The sequence below is a fragment of the Cherax quadricarinatus genome, chromosome 5, assembly GCF_038502225.1.
Source record: "Cherax quadricarinatus isolate ZL_2023a chromosome 5, ASM3850222v1, whole genome shotgun sequence".
Classification (NCBI taxonomy): Eukaryota; Metazoa; Arthropoda; class Malacostraca; order Decapoda; family Parastacidae; genus Cherax; species Cherax quadricarinatus.
Genome location: NC_091296.1, coordinates 20,198,710 through 20,222,478, shown reverse-complemented (window position 1 = coordinate 20,222,478; position 23,769 = coordinate 20,198,710). Strand labels below are relative to the sequence as shown.

The 23,769-nt window shown below is 36.1% G+C and overlaps 1 protein-coding gene across 6 annotated transcripts in view; it reads right to left on the bottom strand.

Moving 5' to 3' along the window:
- LOC128684817 (protein FAM149B1-like) overlaps positions 1–23,769 on the bottom strand; it is a 72,724-nt gene that overhangs the window by 3,092 nt on the left and 45,863 nt on the right. For 4 of the 6 annotated variants that reach the window (XM_070100955.1, XM_070100974.1, XM_070100970.1 and 1 more), the window contains one exon: positions 18,624–18,753. In XM_070100955.1, coding sequence (XP_069957056.1) covers positions 18,624–18,753 — 130 coding nt within the window. Of the gene's footprint in view, positions 1–12,240; positions 13,030–18,623; positions 18,754–23,769 lie in introns of those variants that run through there. The other 2 variants (XM_053771101.2, XM_070100967.1) reach the window with 2 other exon arrangements.

Sequence of the window (23,769 nt, the reverse complement as noted above, 5' to 3'; positions counted from 1 at the left end):
GGAGTACATTTTTCCCATTTGGATTGGCCACCTGGCGTGGGATCTCCAACATTGGAATTTTTTCATAATCACCAATTAATTCATCCCACCTGTTAATGAATTGCTCAGGTAGAATTTCATCCCAAGCACATTTAAGTTTCCATGCTTCCTGAATTAATAATTTCCCTCTTATAGTAAGGGGTGACACTAAACCTAGTGGATCAAAACATTTGGAAACTTCAGCAAGCAAAACTCTCTTAGTTAATTTATTGGGCATAGTGTAATTATTAGGTTTTAACATTAACAAATCTCTCTCAGTATCCCAATTTAAACCCAATACATTACTACATTGTGGCACTTCATCTCCAGGGTAATCTTTACTTATTTTGTCCTTCAATTTGGACGAATTACTATTCCATTCTCTCAGAGGCATATTTGCACTTTGCATTATTTTATTAGTCTCTCCGTAAGTCATTAACAGTTCCTCTTCAGTTGACGTCACACCCAGGAAATTGTCCACATAAAATTGTTTGCTCATTACTTTACTCAATGGACTTTCCATACGTTTAAGGTGTGCATTTATCGTCGCTTGAAGTAGGAACGGACTGGATGTAGCACCAAATAATACGCTCCTAAAGCGAAATGTTTTCAGAGGGCTAAGTGGGTCAATAGGATTCTCAGGCCATAAGAAGCGGGTACAATCCCGGTCACCCTCTTGTAAACCCGCTCTTAGGAAAGTTTTACTTATGTCAGCCGTAAAGGCATAATTTTTCATCCTGAAATTTAATAAGATATCTCCTAATTTTTCCGTCAACGACGGACCTGTCATCAAACAGTCATTTAAACTAGGTACATTTTTGTTACTCCTGGCACTACAATTAAACACAATTCTCAGAGGAGTGGTCTTAGAATCTTTCTTCACTCCGTGATGTGGCAAACAGTGACCATAAATTTTGGCTTGCTCAGGAGGTACCTCTTCTATAAATTTATTAATTAACTGCTCAGCAATTATATCATTTTAGGCAGTTAACAATTCTGGTGTCTTACTCAGTTTGCGGAGCTGAGCTTTTAACTGCCCATATGCAATTCTGTAATTAGTGGGCAATTCTGGATGGTTCAGTCTCCACGGAAGTCGTACCCAGCATTTTCCAGATTCAAATTTTACATCTTTCAGGTACTGCTCCTGAGTAAAAGAATCGTCTGGACTTTCTTCATTTACATTTATTCCAATGCTGTCTAATTCCCACAATTTATGCACTGGCTCAACACCATCCTCTATGGAAGAATTATACTGGGGTACAACTTCATGAGTAAGACACACAGTTATGGTATTTGTAGTTTCCTCTAGTCATGAATTATTATTACGAGGAATCCTACCATACATTACATGGCCTCCAGCAGTCTTCAAAAGGGTGACACCACATTTCTTTACCATACCCTTTACAAAGGAGGCATAATAGTCACTACCTATCAAAATATTTATTGAGCCTACAGTCATCACTTACACCAGAAAGTGCTAAATTTACATTATGTGAGAGTCTTTCTGTAGCTTTACTAAGTCCTACTGTAGATATTTTCTCTGGAAGTCTATCTACAATTACTGCATTAACACGTTTTTTCTCATTGCCTAACCTGACAGTTACATAAACAGTGTCACACAATTGAGCCCTTTTATCCGAGAGAAAAGCAGATAATTTTAAAGTTGTGGGATCTCCCATCTGTACTTTCATACCATCAAGACATTTACGTTTAATGAAAGTACGTTGGGATCCTTGGTCTAATAATGCAGTTACATTTTTTGATTTATGCCTATCATCAATTTTTACCTGTAACACAGGTAAGGCTACTTCAGTAAAACCATCATTATTAACATTAGCAGCAATTTTTACATTAGCTACTGTTGTGTCAAGATTGTCAACCTTATCAATATTATCAACATTATCATATAGACCTTTACACATGACTATATGGTGTCTTCCTTTGTGACATTGATAACAGAAGTTTAATTTGGCATAACAATCCTTTACATTGTAATTACCCAAACACCTGATACATCTGTCAAGTTTCTCCAATCTTTCAACTTTATCATTCCATGAATTGTATGCATTGCAATTCTTAGCTGAATGAGTACCCTTGCAGAAGAGACAATCTCTCCTTTCTTTGACTGGTTTCTTATTAACTGGGCTACTCTTAGGAGGGTACTTATTCTTCTTAACTTGTGGAGAATCAATATTTCTGATTCCTGCTACTTGATATGCACCTATGCAACTCTTTTTAGGAAATGAAATTTGATTATTAACATTGGAATAATTTTTCCCTTTGTGAAACCTGACAGATACCTCAGTTATTATGTGTTGCATCTTTAAAATGAGTTGGTTGGCTGGTCTGCAACTGAACAATTAATTCTTGTAGACCTAGTCTTATTTCCTCCAGACCAAAATAACCCTTGTGATATTTATTCGTGATCCATTCGTTTTACAGCTTAATTTATTCTGTACCATGGCACTCAATAACCAGTCTGATTCCTTCAGATTATATTTATTACTTAAAGTTTTGAGAGTGCTCTCCAGTTTAACTCTAAACTGTTGTAAACCTTTGTAAGTGTGATCTGGATATTTTAAATTAACAATGATATTCACTAGATCCAACCTACTTTGTTCTATATTACCATAAGTGACTTTCAACAAGTCAACTGCTTCCTTGTAAGAGTCATCTACATTGGGAAAGGCTTGTATGAGTATGTAAGCATCTCCACTTACCTGTCCTTTGAGGTAAAATAATTTAGTTACACAGGCTAGGTCACTCCTGTCATGCACAGCTGCTTTAAAAATTGACCATAATTCCTCCCAATTTTCTCCAGGATTAAACACAGGCAAACACATTTCTGGGAGTTTTGGCAAAGACATATTATTTGTTGGAGCAGACTGATTAACTGCCTGGTTTACACATTTTAATTTATTCAAGGCCTGACTTTTACAAGAATCTTTTCCTCTAATTCATAATACTGATTAATTATGAGATCTACTTCAGTCTCATCTACACAGTTTACTAATAAATCTCCTTCATATTTGTTGTAATATAATTTGTATGAATCATATCTATTACCTAAAGCATCTAAATACAATTTTAAATCATCAGTATTCACAGTTTCTTGATTCATTAATTCCAAACATTTATTGTATGCTTTTGTTACATGCCCCTTCCTAGCTTGCAGTGAAGCTTTTTTTGCTCTATATTCCATATGTTTGTCTTCTACATTAATTTCCTCATTTTCAGCCATGATGCAATGTATTAAACTCAACTCAATTAATAACATTGATTACAACTTACAACACTGATACAACTTACCTTTGAATAAATCCTAGCTACTTGAGCTTAGCAATTACATGTATAATATAAATTTTAAATGTACATTAATACAAACTTGGCTCATCAAATTTAATATTGCACAAATTAATAAATCCTTTCCAGAATTTGGCATAGCAAATTAATATTATACACATTAATCTTTATCCACACTTGTCTTATCAATTACACATACACTGATATAAATCTTGGCCAGAATTGTCTTATCAAATTAGTATTATACAAATTAATATAAACTTAGCCAGACTTGAGCTTAGCTTATCAAAATTAATATTGTAATTATTATAATACACTACACATTAAGTAAATTTGTGAACTTAACATCCACCTCCTTCTGTCATTTCACATATAATTATTAAGTAATTAACCAATTGATGACTTCACTAATTACCTCTGGTTCAAGAAGGACCAACGGGCAAATTAAATGTGGAAAATTGCATTTATCTGAATGTAACTAATTATGTACATAACAGTAAATGATAACAAAGATAATTATTATTTATCAATGTTACATAGACAAGTAGGAATTTGGGACACCTAGGTCGCAAAAAATGTCCCCCTTCGATACCTACCACTGTCATAACCACAAGTTGCTATGGACCTATTAATTAAATGAATTATACATCAGGAATTCTGGTAAATATATAAATTTGTGGACTGTATATTAAAAAATGATTATATATAAACACAATTACATAACAGAAGGAAAATATATCTTAATATCACTCACCAATTTGACTGGAGATTAATGTGTATCATACTCAGAAAAACCTCACTAACCAAATTTATGAAAACACTGGCCAGAATTATACACAAATCTAGAGAGCTTATCTGAGGTTCATGGAGCTGTCTTGTCCAGTCGTCTGATATCTCAAGTTATGCAGGAATGCACATCCAACAATTTCGCCTCCTATTTGAGAGGTGCCAATCCAATTTTAACCTCTAGAGCACGAAAAATTCTTCCCATTATATTAACATTGTATCCAATTTAAAACCAAGATGGCGAGTCCCTCTTCTTTTTTTCGATAACATACTTCTTTTAAAAATACAATATAGGGCATCTATTTACCTATAAATTACCGTATTTCCGGAAAATATATACAATATTTTCCACAATTATTATTATTATCATTATTATTATTATTATTATTATTATTATTATTATTATTATTATTATTATTAGCAGTAGCACAAATGTTTGATTCTTTGCTGTGCTCAAGAGTAAACACATAATGTCACCTTCCAATACCTGTCTGAATAGCCATTCCAATATGCACTCATAAATGGGTTGACATTATTTATACTGTAGTTTAATAGCAAATAATGAACAAACAAAACACTCACCACACAGTGGTGGGAGGGCTGGCTGCCAGTTGTGGGGGGTCGGAGGGAGGGTAGTAGGGACTTGCAGTGGTGGAGGCAGTGGTATTTAATAACATACATGTAGTTAAGGCATAACGTGTGTATTTAGTACAACTTACGACGTTTTCATGTATTTTATGATTGTTCATGGTTCAACAAGTTAAGGAAGCAGTATTGTATTATATTTCCCTACAATATATTGGGGCACCAAACATTCACGGTTTTTCCACATTCGCGAGGCTCTTGATCCCCTAACCCTCGTGAATGTTGAGGGAGACCTGTACTCTCCCGCAAAGTTTGAGATCTTGGCGATATATACACATCGGCGACTTCGCCGACTTTGATCCCTATTTTCGGCCAATTCATTGTTCCAGTCGATCAAACTCATAGCTATTTCTTTAGAATTCCATTTTTTCTATCAATTGAGTACAAGAAACTGCCCATTTACCGATTTCAACTACCCAATTGGCAATGTGGAAAATACTGTATATATTTTCCAGAAATACGGTAATTTATAGGTAAATAGATGCCCTATATTGTATTTTTAAAAGAAGTATGTTATCGAAAATGGGAAACCTGCGGCTGGGGAGGTGGGTCGCCATTTTGGTTTTTGAATTGAACATAACGTTAGAGTGAATGGGAAGAATTTTTCGTGCTCTAGAGGTTAAAATTGGGCTGACACCTCTCAAATAGGAGGCGAAATTGTTGGATGTGCATTCCTGCATAACTTGAGATATCAGACGACTGGACAAGACAGCTCCAGGAACCTCAGATAAGCTCTCTAGATTTGTGTGTAATTCTGGCCAGCATGTGAGCGTGTTTGATAGGAGTGAATGGAGACAAATGGTTTTTAATACTTGACGTGCTGTTGGAGTGTGAGCAAAGTAACATTTATGAAGGGATTCAGGGAAACCGGCAGGCCGGACTTGAGTCCTGGAGATGGGAAGTACAGTGCCTGCACTCTGAAGGAGGGGTGTTAATGTTGCAGTTTAAAAACTGTAGTGTAAAGCACCCTTCTTTCAAGACAGTGATGGAGTGAATGATGGTGAAAGTTTTTCTTTTTCGGGCCACCCTGCCTTGGTGGGAATCGGCCAGTGTGATAATAAATAAATAATAGTTAGAGTGAGGTTTTCTGAGTATGATACACATTAATCTCCAGTCAAATTGGTGAGTGATATTAAGATATATTTTCTTTCTGTTATGTAATTGTGTATATATATAACCATTTATTATTTTTAATATACAGTCCACAAATTTATATATTTACCAGTATTCCTGGTGTATGTATATTTCATTTAACCCTTTCAGGGTCCAAGGCCAAAATCTGAAGTCACGCACCAGTGTCCAAGAATTTAAAAAAAAAAAATTGTTATTTTTTCTTATGAAATCGTAGAGAATCTTTTTGTGAAGGTAATAAAACAAAAAGTACGAAATTTGGTGGAAAATTGACGAAATTATGCTCTCGCGAATTTTGATGTCAGTGATATTTACGAATCGGCGATTTTGCCGACTTTGACTCCCAGTTTAGGCCAATTACATTATTCCAATCAACCAAATTCTTAGCTATTTCACTAGTATTACTTCTATTCTATCGATTGAGCACAAGAAATCGCCAAGTCAACTGTTTCAACTACAAAATAAAGTGATCGGAAATTGTTAATTTGGCCAATTTAACACAAAGTTCCAAATATTCCAATTTCAAAATAGGCTCCAGAATAAACAATGTAGGTATTCCTGGAACTAAACTAACGTTTCCTCTGTTCATTAGTTACATTTTGAGGCTTTACAAATAAATTCCATTTTGATTTTTTATTCACATAATGAATTTTTATTCACACCAAAAAATAGAAGATTTACTGTTATGCAATACTGTAATAATTATATAAATATCATCACCATATTTGTGAATGTATATTAGACCCACCAGCTGACGTGTATTAGATATGTGAGGTCGTTTGTTTACTCTTGAATATCGGCAAAAATTTAACATTTCTGCTACTTTGAGCTCAGTTTCAAGCCATTTCCAGTGCTAAAACCAATCAAAATCATCTCTATTTCTGTAATATGTCTTCCATTCTATCAAATGAGACCAAGAAATCGCAAATACAACTATAAAAAACATACGAAAAAACACTGCAAAGTCGCTGTTTTAATCGAAAAATCATGATCTCAGTTTTTTTCTCTCATTATACACAGTGTGCTGCAGGATCTGTTTTATGTGGTGCACACATACCACATAGATGTATTCTCTCATATCTAGGCCCAAATGTACCACTCACAGTTTATCAGAGTGAGCTGAGCTCATGGCGTAGATCTACGGTTTGGACACTCACCGTAAAGCCGTAGATCTACGGGACGGACCCTGAAAGGGTTAATTAATAGGTCCAGAGCAACTTGTGGTTATGACAGTGGTAGGTATCCAAGGGGGACATTTTTTGCGACCTAGGTGTCCCAAATTCCTACTTGTCTATGTAACATTGATAAATAATAATTATCTTTGTTATCATTTACTGTTATGTACATAATTAGTTACATTCAGATAAATGCAATTTTCCACAGGAAATTTGGCCAATTTCACCCAAATTAAAAAAGATGCCAATTTCAAAATAGGGTCCAGAATAAACAATGAAGACATTCTTGGCACTAAAATAACATATCCTCTCTTGATTAGTCACGTCTCCAGGCCCCTCTTATATTATTCTTGCTAGCTATTTTGATTTTTTACTCACACAAAAAATAGAAGATTTACTGTTATGCAGACTACTGCTTATTGTAAAAATGGTATAAATAATATCAGTGCACTAGTGAAAGAATATTAGACTCCTCAGTTGACGCGTATTGGACGTGTGGTGTGATTTGCTTACTCTTGAACATTGGTAAAAATCAAACATTTCTGCTACTTTGAGCTCAATTTCAAGGTCATTTTCATCATTAAACTAATCAAAATCATCTCTATTTCTGTAAATATGTTTTCCATTCTATCAAATGATACCAAGAAAACGAGAATACATACAACCATAAATACTACAGGAAAACACACCTCAAAGTCGGCGTTTTAATCCAAAAACACGGTCGGAGTTTTTTTTTCTCTCATTATGCATTGCGTGCTGCAGGATTTTTTTTATACAGTGCACACTGACCCATTCTCTCCCATGTGGGCCTACCAGCTTTCTCCTGCTTGATTTGAAGCTGATAGAATTATTGAGTATATGTATACAGTGGACCCCCGGTTAACGATATTTTTTCATTCCAGAAGTATGTTCAGGTGCCAGTACTGACCGAATTTGTTCCCGTAAGGAATATTGTGAAGTAGATTAGTCCATTTCAGACCCCCAAACATACACGTACAAACGCACTTACATAAATACACTTACATAATTGGTCGCATTGGGAGGTGATCGTTATGCAGGGGTCCACTGTATATGTCCGAAACACTGGCTCGTAAGATGTACGTATATATACGGCTGAAACAGTCAAAGGGTTAATCCGTTCCAGCCCTCCAAAAACCTCCCCAATTTTTTTGTTACAGGTTTTTAAATAAGAAAAATGTATTTATAAATAAGAAATATTGTATACTCCATCCACCATCTTTGGTACTGCACCCACCACCATCTCCACTATATTCAACACCCTCACTTCTCCACCCTCCACCATATCTACTCCACCCACCATTATCACTACTCCATCCACCACCCTCACTACTCCACCCACTACCATCACTACTCCACCCACTGCTATCAGTACTCCACCCACCACCATCACTACTCCACCCACCACCATAACTACTCCACCCACCACCATCACTACTCCACCCACTACCATCACTACTCCACCCACCACCATAACTACTCCACCCACCATCATCACTACTCCACCCACCACTATCAGTACTCCACCCACCACCATCACTACTCCACCCACCACCATCACTACTCCACCCACCACCATAACTACTCCACCCACCACCATAACTACTCCACCCACTACCATCACTACTCCACCCACCACTATCAGTACTCCACCCACCTTAATTAATGTTTCTGGAAAAACTCTGAGTGTTGATATGGAGGTTACCTCTTCACTGGATTCATACGAGAACCAAACAAGGGACGAGGTGCCTCACTACAATCTGGGATTAATGTGGGAGTATTATCCTTCCAGTTATGTCTTGGATGCGCATGTGGGATGGGACGAAGTACCTGACATTCCTCTGGGTACAGAGTTGGATTTGACTTAAGATACGCTGCCAATTAGTGGCGACTTATCTGAAGCTCGCTCGTAACTTAGATTTTGGCTTGCAACTCAAAGCAAAAAATTGGAAAAATTCGAAGTTGGGGCACTTATAGGTCAAGGTACCACTGTATCAAGATGTTAGTTCAACCATCAAACAACTTTTTGGATTATAGGTTACAGTACTCATAAAATTTAAACAAATTTAAAAATAGTGAAAAATACAGTAAAACCTTCATAAAATGGCCCTCTGTAAAGAGGATATTGGATAAAATAGACAAAAAATCTGACCAGACCAAGGCTCAACATGTCAGCTTAATAGGGTGTCTAATAAAAATAGCAATGCAGTGGACCAAATTCAATATATCACAGTTGTCCAGTTCAGTCATACCATAAATATAGTGGATCAAGTCTGATTAATCGCAAGTTTCCCTGGTTTGGGCTTCATCCTGGATGCATTTATTTTCATTGTTCCTGGGCAATAGGACCAGTAAATCAGTTCTTGTCAGTTTGTCATTGTCTACATGCATGCTCATATATAATAATAATCATTTCACCTCCAGCCAAATGAGTGTAAGATGGAAACCTGTAATTGTTTTACAAGATGGTAGGATTGCTGGTGTCCTTTTCTGTCTCATAAACATGCTACTTGTACTTATGCTTAGGTCACACTAGACATACATGAACACATATATGTATACATACCCATCTTGATTTTTTTCTATTTTCTTAATAGTTCTTGTTCTTTTTTATTTTCTTTTATCTCCATGAGAAAATGGAAAAGAATCCTTCCTCCGTAAGCCATACATGTTGTAAGAGGCAACTAAAATGACGGGAGCATAGGGCTAGGAACCCCTTCTCCTGTATGAATTACTAAATACTACAAAATAAGAAAAACTTCCGTTTCTCTTTTTAGGTCACCCTGCCTCAGTGGTAGATGTCTGGTATGTTAAAAAAAATAATTTCCATTTTTTCCTGAATATACATACAGTGTTTTCTATTAGTTTATTAAAGTACCCTGTACAGTATTATTAAAAATGACCTCTAAAAGAAGTAGAAGTGTGTGACCTTGACTGCAAAGCAGATGGTGTGGTTCCCCACACCAGCTGCTGCAGCTGACTCAGAATAAGTTATTCTGGGTATCAGTAGACAACATAGGAATACTGAACATCTATAAGCTCATCTGTCTACCAGAAAAGGTACTGTACTCTGCTGTATTGTACTGTACTTTTTACTTTTCTCTTTTCAGGTATAGTTACAGTTATACTGTACTGTACTGTTATATAGTACTCTAGTTTATTCTTATGGCTGGTAATCCATCAGGCTGCTTTATTGGGCATTTATCTATGTTATTTTTCTTTTATTAACACATCAGCCGATTCCCAAGGCAGGGTGGCCCAAAAAAGAAAAACTTTCATTTTCATTCACTCCATCAGTCTTGCCAGAGGGTGCTTTACACTACAGTTTATAGAACTGCAACATTAACACCCCTCCTTCAGAGTGCAGACTGTACTTCCCATCTCCAGGACTCAAGTCCGGCCTGCCGGTTTCCTTGAATCCCTTCATAAACGTTACTTTGCTCACACTCCAACAGCACGTCAAGTATTAAAAACCACTTTTCTCCACTCACTCCTATCAAGTACACTCACGCATGCTTGCTGGAAGTCCAAGCCCCTCGCACACAAAACCTCCTTTACCCCCTGCCTCCAACCTTTCCTAGGCCGACCCGTACCCCACCTTCCCTCCACCACTGATTTATACACTCTCAAAGTCATTCTGTTTCGTTCCATTCTTTCTACATGTCCGAACCACCTCAACAACCCTTCCTCAGCCCTCTGGACAACAGTTTTGGCAATCCCGCACCTCTTCCTAACTTCCAAACTATGAATTCTCTGCATTATATTCACACCACACATTTCCCTCAGACATGACATCTCCACTGCCTCCAGTCTTCTTCTCGCTGCAACATTCATCACCCATGCTTCACACCCATATAAGAGTGTTGGTAAAACTATACTCTCATACATTCCCCTCTCTGCTTCCAAGGACAAAGTTCTTTGTCTCCACAGACTCCTAAGTGCAGCGCTCACCCTTTTCCCCTCACCAATTCTATGATTCACCTCATCTTTCATAAACCCATCTGGTGACACGTCTACTCCCAAATATCTGAATACATTCACCTCCTCCATACTCTCTCCCACCAATTTGATATCCAATCTTTCATCACCTAATCTTTTTATCCTCATAACCTTACTCTTTCCTATATTCACTTTTAATTTTCTTCTTTTACATACCCTACCAAATTCATCCACCAACCTCTGCAACTTCTCTTCAGAAATCTCTGGTAGTCAATCAAGCAGACATAGTCTTGTTTAATAAAAAATTTCAACTTAACAGATTTTAACTAAAGTGGACACCCCTTTTCCCCTGTTAGTGGATTTTATAGAGGATTCACTGTAAATGAAAAAATCAAAATTTTTTCATATATGGAACTATACAGTAGATATTGTTATGGTACAAGATGTGATAGCTCAATACAATTCTTACATCAATGTGTACTTATCTGAGGTTATTTGAAGCTTCTGTTAATATTCATACCACATACCACTGCACCTACTGTAACTCCATTAGCTGACACACTAGGGGGTCATTACCATAAGATAAGGAAGAAAAGGAGGAGTGGAGTGGAATAACAATGGAATAGTTTTTAGGAGGTAGTGAGTGCCACAATGACTAAAAATCTAAAAGAAAACTTTACACTAGATTAAATACTGAAGAGGGGACACTACAAGCTTCATTATACTCCAGAAGCTACATATAAGTAAACCCACAACCACTACACTACTTCCAATCTATAACTTTAACATGCTATAACTCATTCAAGCCACAAATTTCTTTTTGAAAAATGTATTTTGTACTATATAATATAGCACATTTGACCTTTTTTTTTGTACATATCACATATATTTTTTTGTAATAAAAGATAAAAATTGGAAAACTTAAAAAATTATATTGAGTGTTTCTATGAAGAGAATCTTTATCTTCAGTCAAAATTAAACAGGGGAATGATTAGTATATTAAAGTATATTTTGCCAGATGAGAGAGATAAGATATGAGGGATAAAATAATATTGGTATAATTATGTCAGAAAGATAAAATGGAGTCACAACTAACCTGCAATTTGCAAAAGAAATGACAGGTATGACGTAGCCCGCAAGTACTAGTTAAAAAGACACAGCAAAAATGACATTCATATGAAGTATGTTTCGCACATGAGGCCATACTTGGGTGAAGTGTTGTACTAATAAACTTTTTCTTTTACTATATGTCTTGAGAGAAAATTCTGAATGATGTTTCAGTTTCTCCTGGACCATCATCATGTTGCAACTTGACATTGGTTCAGGGCAGACTGAAATGACTAAAGTTTCTACTTCAAACTGAGTTAGTTGCGAATCATTCCAGCCATGGTTTTGTGACTTACATTCTTCTTGAAACAGGTTGTTAAGGAAGCATAAATACGTATACTAACAATTGATGGGGGCAAGAATGGTGATACACACATCTAGAATAAGAATATATTTCATGAAGAGAGTTTGTATATGTTTTCTTTCTTTTAATATAAATTGTAAACTAGTAAAACAAAATGAATGCATATATGTGTAGTAGAGCAGAAAAGCATAAAACAGCTCTACTATCCTCTACTACATTACAACACAGCCACTAAAACATATCATGCAACTGTTCCACTATACGTACTTGACTAGATACATGCAGGTATGTATGGTACCACATGAAAAGCATGCAACAGTTCTAATATTCCTTATTAGATTACAATGTAGCCACTATGACGTATCATGCAACAGCTCCGCTATACTCAGCTATATTACAACGCAGCCACTATGACGCATTAGGAAGCAAAAGCTTCTAACCTTCTAAAATGCTTAGTCCATCTCATACACAAGTTTTTATTTTCTGCACTAACAAAAGCATTCTTGACAGGCAGATTTCCATGTTGGCCTAGAGAACGCGCACCATTGTCAACACGTTGTACTACCCATGACAAGAAGGGCTCAACTGGTAGCATCCCTGAGGCTAAGAAACATAAGGCACAGAAACCTTGATTTCCAGACTATATATACTATATATACCTCAATTAAAAGTGGTTCTAAAATTATTAAAATTAAAATATACACCTGAATAATAGCATAGCCAGTTGAAAGAACACTTCAGCTTTAAGTCATAACACATCAAATCTAAGCCTCAAGATATCATTATACTATTTCTTCATCTGGTAATCATTCCAGACAGTATGTTAGGCATCATGAGAAAATCATCATTATGCATCATTTTTATTATTATTATTATTATTATTATTAGAAAGAGGAAGGCTAAGTTTCATATCCTCTTTTTCACACACTGCACAGCTTGCATTGAGTGATTTTTGTTTACTTCTAACTAACAATGCAATGAAACCACAGTGTTCCCATTTGCAAAATCTGGCAATGTTTACTAACATGTCTGACTTGGCTGGAGGACTGAGCCCCCACTGCTCCATGTGCTGAATGACCAAACTAAAGTGGATGAGTGGGGATGTTGCCATTCAGTGGGTCATTTTGTTACAAGTGTTCAAGGAAAAGTTCCAAACTGGTAAAAGTTATACAATGCCTTGTTGCAAAGTGAAAAAAAAATAACAGAGTCAGCGGCAGAAGCACTGAGGAGAGGATGCTGGCGAGACAAAAAAGATAGAGGGGAGAATGTGATGTATGCAGAGACAGAGTCTGCATTAATGACATGAATGTCAGAGAGGACTTAGTACTACAGGAGCAGCAGCAGTGCCAACAGCATCAGAGTAGTGATGGTAGTTGTAGGTAGTAACAGTAGTAGGCAGTAACAGTAGTAGGCAGTAATAGTAGTAGGCAGTAACAGTAGTAGTAATAGTAGTAGTAGCTAGTAATAGTAGTAGTAACTAGTAATAGTAGCAGTAGGTAGTAACAGTAGTAGGCAGTAGCAGTATACCTGGAGAGAGATCTGGGGCTCAATGCCCCTGCAGCCCAGTGATCAGACCTCAATAGGCAGTAACAGCAGTAGGTAGTAACAGTAGTAGGCAGTAGCAGTATACCTGGAGAGAGATCTGGGGCTCAATGCCCCTGCAGCCCAGTGATCAGACCTCAATAGGCAGTAACAGCAGTAGGTAGTCATAGTAGTAGGCAGTAATAGTAGTAGGTAGTAAAAGTAGTAGTTAGTAATAGTAGTAGGTAGTAGTAGTAGGTAATAATAGTGGTAGTAATAATAGTAGGTAGTAGTAGAAATAGCAGGTGGCAGTGACAGTGGTGGTGGTGGTAGTAGTAGTAGTACTTGTAATAGTAGTAGTAGTAGTAGTAGTAGTAGTAGTAGTAGTAGTAGTAGTAGTAGTAGTAGTAGTAGTAGTATTAGTAGTAGTATTAGTAGTAGTATTAGTAGTAGTATTAGTAGTAGTATTCAGTGTTAGGCTTGGTGTCAGTATGTATAGGCTTCTTTAAAACAAATTTCAAAATTACCATACATTTGGTTTTAACTGTTCTTTTAAAATATTAAAGTTAGGTACTGTTATTCTGAGTGTTGATTCTAATTTTCTAATTTTCTTATGGCTGGTAATCCATCAGGCTGCTTTATTGGGCATTTATCTATGTTATTTTTCTTTTATTAACACATCAGCCAATTCCCAAGGCAGGGTGGCCCAAAAGAGAAAAACTTTCATTTTCATTCACTCCATCAGTCTTGCCAGAGGGTGCTTTACACTAGAGATCATAGAACTGCAACATTAACACCCCTCCTTCAGAGTGCAGACTGTACTTCCCATCTCCAGGACTCAAGTCCGGCCTGCCAGTTTCCTTGAATCCCTTCATAAACGTTACTTTGCTCACACTCCAACAGCACGTCAAGTATTAAAAACCACTTTTCTCCACTCACTCCTATCAAGTACACTCACGCATGCTTGCTGGAAGTCCAAGCCCCTCGCACACAAAACCTCCTTTACCCCCTGCCTCCAACCTTTCCTAGGCCGACCCCTACCCCGCCTTCCCTCCACTACAGATTTATACACTCTCGAAGTCATTCTGTTTCGTTCCATTCTCTCTACATGTCCGAGCCACCTCAACAACCCTTCCTCAGCCCTCTGGACAACAGTTTTGGCAATCCCGCACCTCTTCCTAACTTCCAAACTATGAATTCTCTGCATTATATTCACACCACACATTTCCCTCAGACATGACACTTACAGGTGCACTCTGTTTTATATGTTATATTGGCTCCTTCCCAGTTAATACTGAGTTGAAATTTTTACATGCTGAAACAGGTCTCATCTTCCATGGCCATATCTAATAGGCTGCTTATGCTCTGTTAGGAGAGATTCCAAGTCACAGTCCATCTGCCTCATGTACATCACATCACAGTTTTTGCAGGGGATTAGTTGTGGTTCCTAGATAAACTGTTTCCAGTTTTGTAAGAGTACAAAAATGCTGCATTTGAGACATTTTTACATTTATCCACTATGCTTTGATTAGAAGGGATAACTAATTTATTTGTGGAATGTTCTTTTTTGGGGAAGCTGGATCTGCAGATCTGAAATACTACTGTAGTTTTTGTAAGAACTGCTAAGGCTTGATTGAATGAACCAGTCAGGATATTCTAGTTTAGAAAATTGTTCCTTTATTTCTTTCTCTTGTTCAAATATGTTTGGGCTGCAGATTCTCATGATCCCTGAAAAAAAACCTGGAGACAGTACTTCTTTTTACTTGAAAAGAATGGTAACTGAAGAAATGTATATAGTTGGCTGATTATGTAGGTTTATGATGCACAGTGAATTTCAGTTAGAGGTCATTTTTGATGACAAGGGTGTCCAAGATTTGTAGTTGGTTATTTCAAATCCACAATCACACTACATTAAAACTAGAGGCTAATATATTCAGTATAAGGAAGAGATAGCATAAACATGTGTAATTTACTGGTGACAGCATTGGGAGACTGATTACAAAACTGTTAAATCTGTGGAGATGCAGACAGTTTCTCTCAGAAGGATGGCAACTCACTTAATAAGTCACATTTGCTATCTTGTACAGCCCTGAACAACAGTTATGGCATTTAATTAAGAAAAAAAGAACCTTTAGTTGCAGTAGTTGCTGTTCAATAGCAAAAAAATTAGATATCAGAATAATTCCTGTAGTCTTCTTTTTTACTATTCCTATTAAAGATGTTTAATGCAGCTCTATGTACCTTGCCTCTGAGGTTGTCATTATATATTCATGTAGTTATGGTATGAAAGATGTATACATCATCACATGTTTATTCACTATTTTTGTAAATACTAGATTTGATTAATTAGCCATTTCTATTTATATATTCTACATGACTATCTGCACTTTGTACTTCCATCTACAATATCTCTTTTGGTTGTTTTTTCCTTGAGGATTCCTCCAAACAGTTGTTTTAATCTGGGCATTTGCTAAGCCCAGGAGCCATACAGCATCTGAGAACTGGCAGGTAATCCGGTTTGATCTGAAGAAAGGGTGAGTACCTTCAATTCCTCAGATCAAGAGCCTTTCACCAGCATCAAGGCACTACCCAACAAAGCCATCTATCATGTTCTATGCTGGGTATTCCTAGATGCTGTAGAGGATAAACAAAATGCAGATGTAGTATACACAGATTTTGCAAAATCTTTCAACACGTGTGACCATGGTGTAATAGCGCACAAAATGCATGATAAAGGAATAACAGGAAAAGTTGGTAGATTGATCTATAACTTCATGACAAACCAAACACAAAGAGTAATAGTAAAGAGAGTAAAGTCTGAGGCAGCTACGGTGAAAAGCTCTGTTCCACAAGGCACTGTACTCTCTCCCATTCTATTCCTCATCCTCATATCTGACATAGACAGAGATGTAAACCATAGCTCTGGGTCTTCCTTTGCAGATGACACCGGAATTGCCATGACAGTGACCTCCATCGAAGACACCACAAGACTCCAATTGGACATTAACCAAATCTTCAAATGGGCCACTCAAAACAATATGTAGTTCAAGGAAGAGAAATTTCAACTACTCAGATATGGAAAATTTAAGGAAATTAAAACTGTATCAGGGTATACAATAAATTCTAACCATACAATAGGGCAAAAAAGTAATGTAAAGGACCTGGGAGCGATAATGTAAGAGGCTCTCACCTTCAAAGACCACAACATGCATCTACAGCATCTGCTAGGAAAGATGATAGAATGGATAATGAAAACCTTCAAAACTAGGGACACCAAACCCATGATGATTCTCTTCAAATCGCTTGTTCTCTCTAGGCTGGAATACTGCTGTACACTAACTGCCCCCTTCAAGGCAGGTGAAATTGCTGACCTGGAGAGCGTACAAAGAACTTTCACGGCACACATAAGTATGATAAGGCACCTAAATTACTGGGAACGGTTGAAGTTTCTTGATTTGTATTCCCTGGAATGCAGGTGTGAGAGATACATGATAATATACATACACTTGGAAAATCCTACACATCTTACAATCTTACACATGAAAATCATTCCCTATGAAAGCAAAAGACTCAGCAGGAGATGCAACATTTCCCCAGTGAAAAGCAGGGTGCCACGAGTACACTGAGAGACAACACAATAAGTGTCTGGGGGCCCAAGACTGTTTAACTGCCTCCCAGCATACATAAGGGGGATTACCAATAGACCCCCAGCTGTCTTCAAGAAGGTACTGGACAGGCCCCTAAAGTTAGTACCTGACCAGCCGGGCTGTGGGTCGTACGTCAGTTTGCATGTGGCCAGTAGTAACAGCCTGGTTGATCAGACCCTAACCCACCACGAGCCCTGGTCTCAGACTGAGCCGCAGGGGTGTTGACCCCTGAAACCCTCTCCAGGTATACTCCAGTTATGGAACTATTTTTATATGTACTCCCCCACTTCATACCTACCAGTTACTCTTGTATCTTGTACTTCACTCTTATGTATTCTCTTTGCAGTCACATCATACACTGCCATCTCTCCACAATATACAGTGTTACTCTTAACCCATTCTACTACTCACAATTATTATTTTATGCAATATGTTAAGGTGTCATACTAATTTGTATAAAAATATTACTGGTACTGTACATTCTACAAAAAATTATCAGTGGATGAATGATGGTGGAAGCCAACAGTTATGCCTTTCTCAAAATTATTAGTATTAAATGCAATTAATAAAGAAATATAAAGCTTTGTTACAAATCTTATTCAATATTTTTTTTTAATAACCACTTACAATACAGGGTGGCATGGCCACAATGTCTTGTTACACATGGAGAAATGATGATATTTTCCATATGATGTATGAATGTAAACATGACTGATACAAACAATTACTACACCAGTGACCAATACAATGTTGGATCAATGAGTCCATAAACAAGAAAGAAATAGGAAGAGGTCCACACACTTCCCAGCAATGATTCTCTTAAGTCCAAGAAATATGTAATAAAGAAAAAGAATATTGCAACTGTATAATGCATGACCTGTAGAACCCTTCAGTGTTGTCAGCTAACATGATAAAAACAACTCACCATTTTACAAAGAATAGCAAGACATTTTGGACAATAAATTTTGAGTACATATAACAAATACAAGCTATTAAGAGTTCAAAAAATAACAAAGAAAGATACATTACCCCAAACTTGATTTTTGGGTTTGGTGTAAGCATGAGGGCGGTATGCTGCTGAGAGCATGGTGCCTCTAACATTGAGAGCAGAGAGTTGAACATCCTCCCCTGTCGTGACCGGGGACTGTGGCTGCTGCTGCTGCAGGCGTGAGTGCATCATAAATAAATAAACACATAATAATCTACTTTATAGTCATAAAGAAACAATGTTTTGTGCTGCTACTTCTATTGACCTATACAGTACTACTATATCTTACCATTACGATGATTTACAAACTAGCATCTACAAATTATATCTGGTATAGTGTATATATGGTAAAAACAAACCAATGCATATACTGTATCTCTACAACCCTCTTGTATGTCTAATGTACTAAATAAACTGTAACAACAAAGCCACCACTGATTTCAAAAGAAAATGCAGATGTCTACATATCTCTCCTTTATCTAATGAATATAGTAATAACAAATAAGCACTGACCTTACAAAATAATGCACATATACATAACTACACATCCTCCTATATCTCCTGCAAACTCTACACTTTCTCACTATCTTACATATTCAAAAGTGTAACACGCATAAATACTCAAATAGATTTAAGATGGCTTCAACCAATATGGATGTTAAGTAGCAATAATTTAAAACAAAGTAAAAAAATCAAAGAAAAATTATTAATATTCAGAAAGAATAATTTTGCTAAACAAGCAGAGTATAAATTACTTTTATAGTGTGCAAAAACTCAGTGAAGATCAATCAGTTCATCACATAAATTATATATGTACCTAACTGATGTTAGATATTAAGTAGATTTAGGATGACCTAATGGTACATAGACATAACAGGATTATGCTATATTGCATTGCATTAATTCTGGCAAAGGTAGGTAAAGCTACTAAGTTAATTTTGAGGAAAAATAAAAAAATATCTGCTTACCGTACAACATTACTTTACACAAATATATCTTTCAATGCACCGTATGAGACAAAAATCTTTATAAAAAAAAAAAAAACATGCAAAATAATTCAGCTTTTATTTTTCATAAGCTTTGCTTAACATTATGACATATATAGAATCTTAGTTATTTCCAGTACACTAGTGTGAAAGTATGTGACAGAAAGGGGACTATTAACAAGAGCTTACACCCTGTATGATTGTGCTTTGGGAAGATTTCATTCAGTCTGAAGAAAAGATGTGATATGCTGCAATGATACACACAAACAATTCACTTACAATCCATGGCTATAAATGCAAAAAAGTCCACAGTGAAATAACAGCATAACAGAAACATCCCAGCACATTTTTCAAATTTATGAAAACATCTTGTAAAATAGATGCTTCGATATATACATGTATGTAGTGTATGAGTGTGCATAGTAATAGCAGAAGTAGTTCAAAAAGTAGTAATACAAGAAATAGGAGTAGTAGAAATAGTAGTAGTACATGAAGCAGTAGTACAAGTAGTAGTAGTACAAGAAGTAGTAGTACAAGAAGTAGTAGTAAAAGTAGTAGTACAAGAAGTAGTAGTACAAGAAGTAGTAGTACAAGAAGTAGTAGTAAAAGAAGCAGTAGTACAAGAAGTAGTAGTACAAGAAGTAGTAGTACAAGAAGTAGTAGTACAAGAAGTAGTAGTAAAAGAAGCAGTAGTACAAGAAGTAGTAGTACAAGAAGTAGTAGTACAAGAAGTAGTAGTAAAAGAAGCAGTAGTACAAGAAGTAGTAGTACAAGAAGTAGTAGTACAAGAAGTAGTAGTAAAAGTAGTAGTACAAGAAGTAGTAGTACAAGAAGTAGTAGTACAAGAAGTAGTAGTAAAAGAAGCAGTAGTACAAGAAGTAGTAGTACAAGAAGTAGTAGTACAAGAAGTAGTAGTAAAAGTAGTAGTACAAGAAGTAGTAGTAAAAGTAGTAGTACAAGAAGTAGTAGTACAAGAAGTAGTAGTAAAAGTAGTAGTACAAGAAGTAGTAGTACAAGAAGCAGTAGTACAAGAAGTAGTAGTACAAGAAGCAGTAGTACAAGAAGCAGTAGTACAAGAAGTAGTAGTACAAGAAGTAGTAGTACAAGAAGTAGTAGTACAAGAAGTAGTAGTACAAGTAGTAGTACAAGAAGTAGTAGTAGAGTACAAGAAGTAGTAGTACAAGAAGTAGTAGTACAAGAAGCAGTAGTACAAGAAGTAGTAGTACAAGAAGTAGTAGTACAAGAGGTAGTAGTAAAAGTAGTAGTACAAGAAGTAGTAGTACAAGTAGTAGTACAAGAAGCAGTAGTACAAGAAGTAGTAGTACAAGAAGTAGTAGTACAAGAAGTAGTAGTAAAAGTAGTAGTACAAGAAGTAGTAGTACAAGAAGTAGAGTAGTAGTACAAGAAGTAGTAGTACAAGAAGTAGTAGTACAAGAAGTAGTAGTACAAGAAGTAGTAGTACAAGAAGTAGTAGTACAAGAAGTAGTAGTAAAAGTAGTAGTACAAGAAGTAGTAGTACAAGAAGTAGTAGTACAAGAAGTAGTAGTAAAAGTAGTAGTACAAGAAGTAGTAGTACAAGAAGTAGTAGTACAAGAAGCAGTAGTACAAGAAGTAGTAGTACAAGAAGTAGTAGTACAAGAAGTAGTAGTACAAGAAGTAGAGTAGTAGTACAAGAAGTAGTAGTACAAGAAGCAGTAGTACAAGAAGTAGTAGTACAAGAAGTAGTAGTACAAGAAGCAGTAGTACAAGAAGTAGTAGTACAAGAAGTAGTAGTACAAGAAGTAGTAGTAAAAGTAGTAGTACAAGAAGTAGAGTAGTAGTACAAGAAGCAGTAGTACAAAAAGTAGTAGTACAAGGAGTAGTAGTAGTACAAGAAGTAGTAGTACAAGAAGTAGTAGTACAAGAAGTAGTAGTACAAGAAGTAGTAGTACAAGAAGTAGTAGTAAAAGTAGTAGTACAAGAAGTAGTAGTACAAGAAGTAGAGTAGTAGTACAAGAAGTAGTAGTACAAGAAGTAGTAGTACAAGAAGTAGTAGTACAAGAAGTAGAGTAGTAGTACAAGAAGTAGTAGTACAAGAAGTAGTAGTACAAGAAGTAGTAGTACAAGAAGTAGTAGTACAAGAAGTAGTAGTAAAAGTAGTAGTACAAGAAGTAGTAGTACAAGAAGTAGTAGTAAAAGTAGTAGTACAAGAAGTAGTAGTACAAGAAGTAGTAGTACAAGAAGTAGTAGTACAAGAAGCAGTAGTACAAGAAGTAGTAGTACAAGAAGTAGTAGTACAAGAAGCAGTAGTACAAGAAGTAGTAGTACAAGAAGTAGTAGTACAAGAAGTAGTAGTAAAAGTAGTAGTACAAGAAGTAGTAGTACAAGAAGTAGTAGTACAAGAAGTAGTAGTACAAGAAGCAGTAGTACAAGAAGTAGTAGTAGTAGTACAAGTACAAGAAGTAGTAGTACAAGAAGCAGTAGTACAAGAAGTAGTAGTACAAGAAGTAGTAGTACAAGAAGCAGTAGTAGTAGTACAAGTAGTAGTAGTACAAGTAGTAGTAGTACAAGTAGTAGTAGTACAAGAAGTAGTAGTAAAAGTAGTAGTACAAGAAGTAGTAGTACAAGAAGTAGTAGTACAAGAAGTAGTAGTACAAGAAGTAGTAGTAAAAGAAGCAGTAGTACAAGAAGTAGTAGTACAAGAAGTAGTAGTACAAGAAGTAGTAGTACAAGAAGTAGTAGTACAAGAAATAGTAGTAAAAGAAGCAGTAGTACAAGAAGTAGTAGTACAAAAAGTAGTAGTAGTAGTAAGCAGAAGTACAAGAAGTAGTAGTACAAGTAGTAGTACAAGAAGTAGTAGTACAAGAAGTAGTAGTACAAGAAGTAGTAGTACAAGAAGCAGTAGTACAAGAAGCAGTAGTACAAGAAGTAGTAGTACAAGAAGTAGTAGTACAAGAAGTAGTAGTACAAGAAGTAGTAGTACAAGAAGTAGTAGTACAAGAAGTAGTAGTAGCAGCAGAAGTAATACAAGTAGTAGTGGTAGTACAAGAAGAAGTAGTAGTAGTAGTACAAGTAGTAGTAGTACAAGTAGTAGTAGTACAAGTAGTAGTAGTACAAGTAGTAGTAGTACAAGTAGTAGTAGTAGTACAAGTAGTAGTAGTACAAGTAGTAGTAGTAGTACAAGTAGTAGTAGTAGTACAAGTAGTAGTAGTAGTACAAGAAGTAGTAGTACAAGTAGTAGTAGTACAAGTAGTAGTAGTACAAGAAGTAGTAGTAGTACAAGTAGTAGTAGTAGTACAAGTAGTAGTAGTAGTACAAGTAGTAGTAGTAGTAGTACAAGAAGTAGTAGTAGTACAAGTAGTAGTAGTAGTACAAGTAGTAGTAGTACAAGTAGTAGTAGTAGTACAAGTAGTAGTACAAGAAGTAGTATAAGAAGTAGTAGTACAAGTAGTAGTAGTAGTACAAGTAGTAGTAGTACAAGTAGTAGTAGTACAAGAAGTAGTAGTACAAGAAGCAGTAGTACAAGAAGCAGTAGTACAAGAAGTAGTAGTACAAGTAGTAGTAGTACAAGAAGTAGTAGTACAAGAAGCAGTAGTACAAGAAGTAGTAGTAAAAGTAGTAGTACAAGAAGTAGTAGTACAAGAAGTAGTAGTACAAGAAGCAGTAGTACAAGAAGTAGTAGTACAAGAAGCAGTAGTACAAGAAGCAGTAGTACAAGAAGTAGTAGTACAAGTAGTAGTAGTACAAGAAGTAGTAGTAAAAGTAGTAGTACAAGAAGTAGTAGTACAAGAAGTAGTAGTACAAGAAGCAGAAGTACAAGAAGTAGTAGTACAAGAAGTAGTAGTACAAGAAGTAGTAGTAAAAGTAGTAGTACAAGAAGTAGTAGTACAAGAAGTAGTAGTACAAGAAGCAGTAGTACAAGAAGCAGTAGTACAAGAAGTAGTAGTACAAGAAGTAGTAGTACAAGAAGTAGTAGTACAAGAAGCAGTAGTACAAGAAGCAGTAGTACAAGAAGCAGTAGTACAAGAAGTAGTAGTACAAGAAGTAGTAGTATAAGAAGTAGTAGTACAAGAAGTAGTAGTACAAGAAGTAGTAGTAAAAGTAGTAGTACAAGAAGTAGTAGTACAAGAAGTAGTAGTACAAGAAGTAGTAGTACAAGAAGTAGTAGTACAAGAAATAGTAGTAAAAGAAGCAGTAGTACAAGAAGTAGTAGTACAAGAAG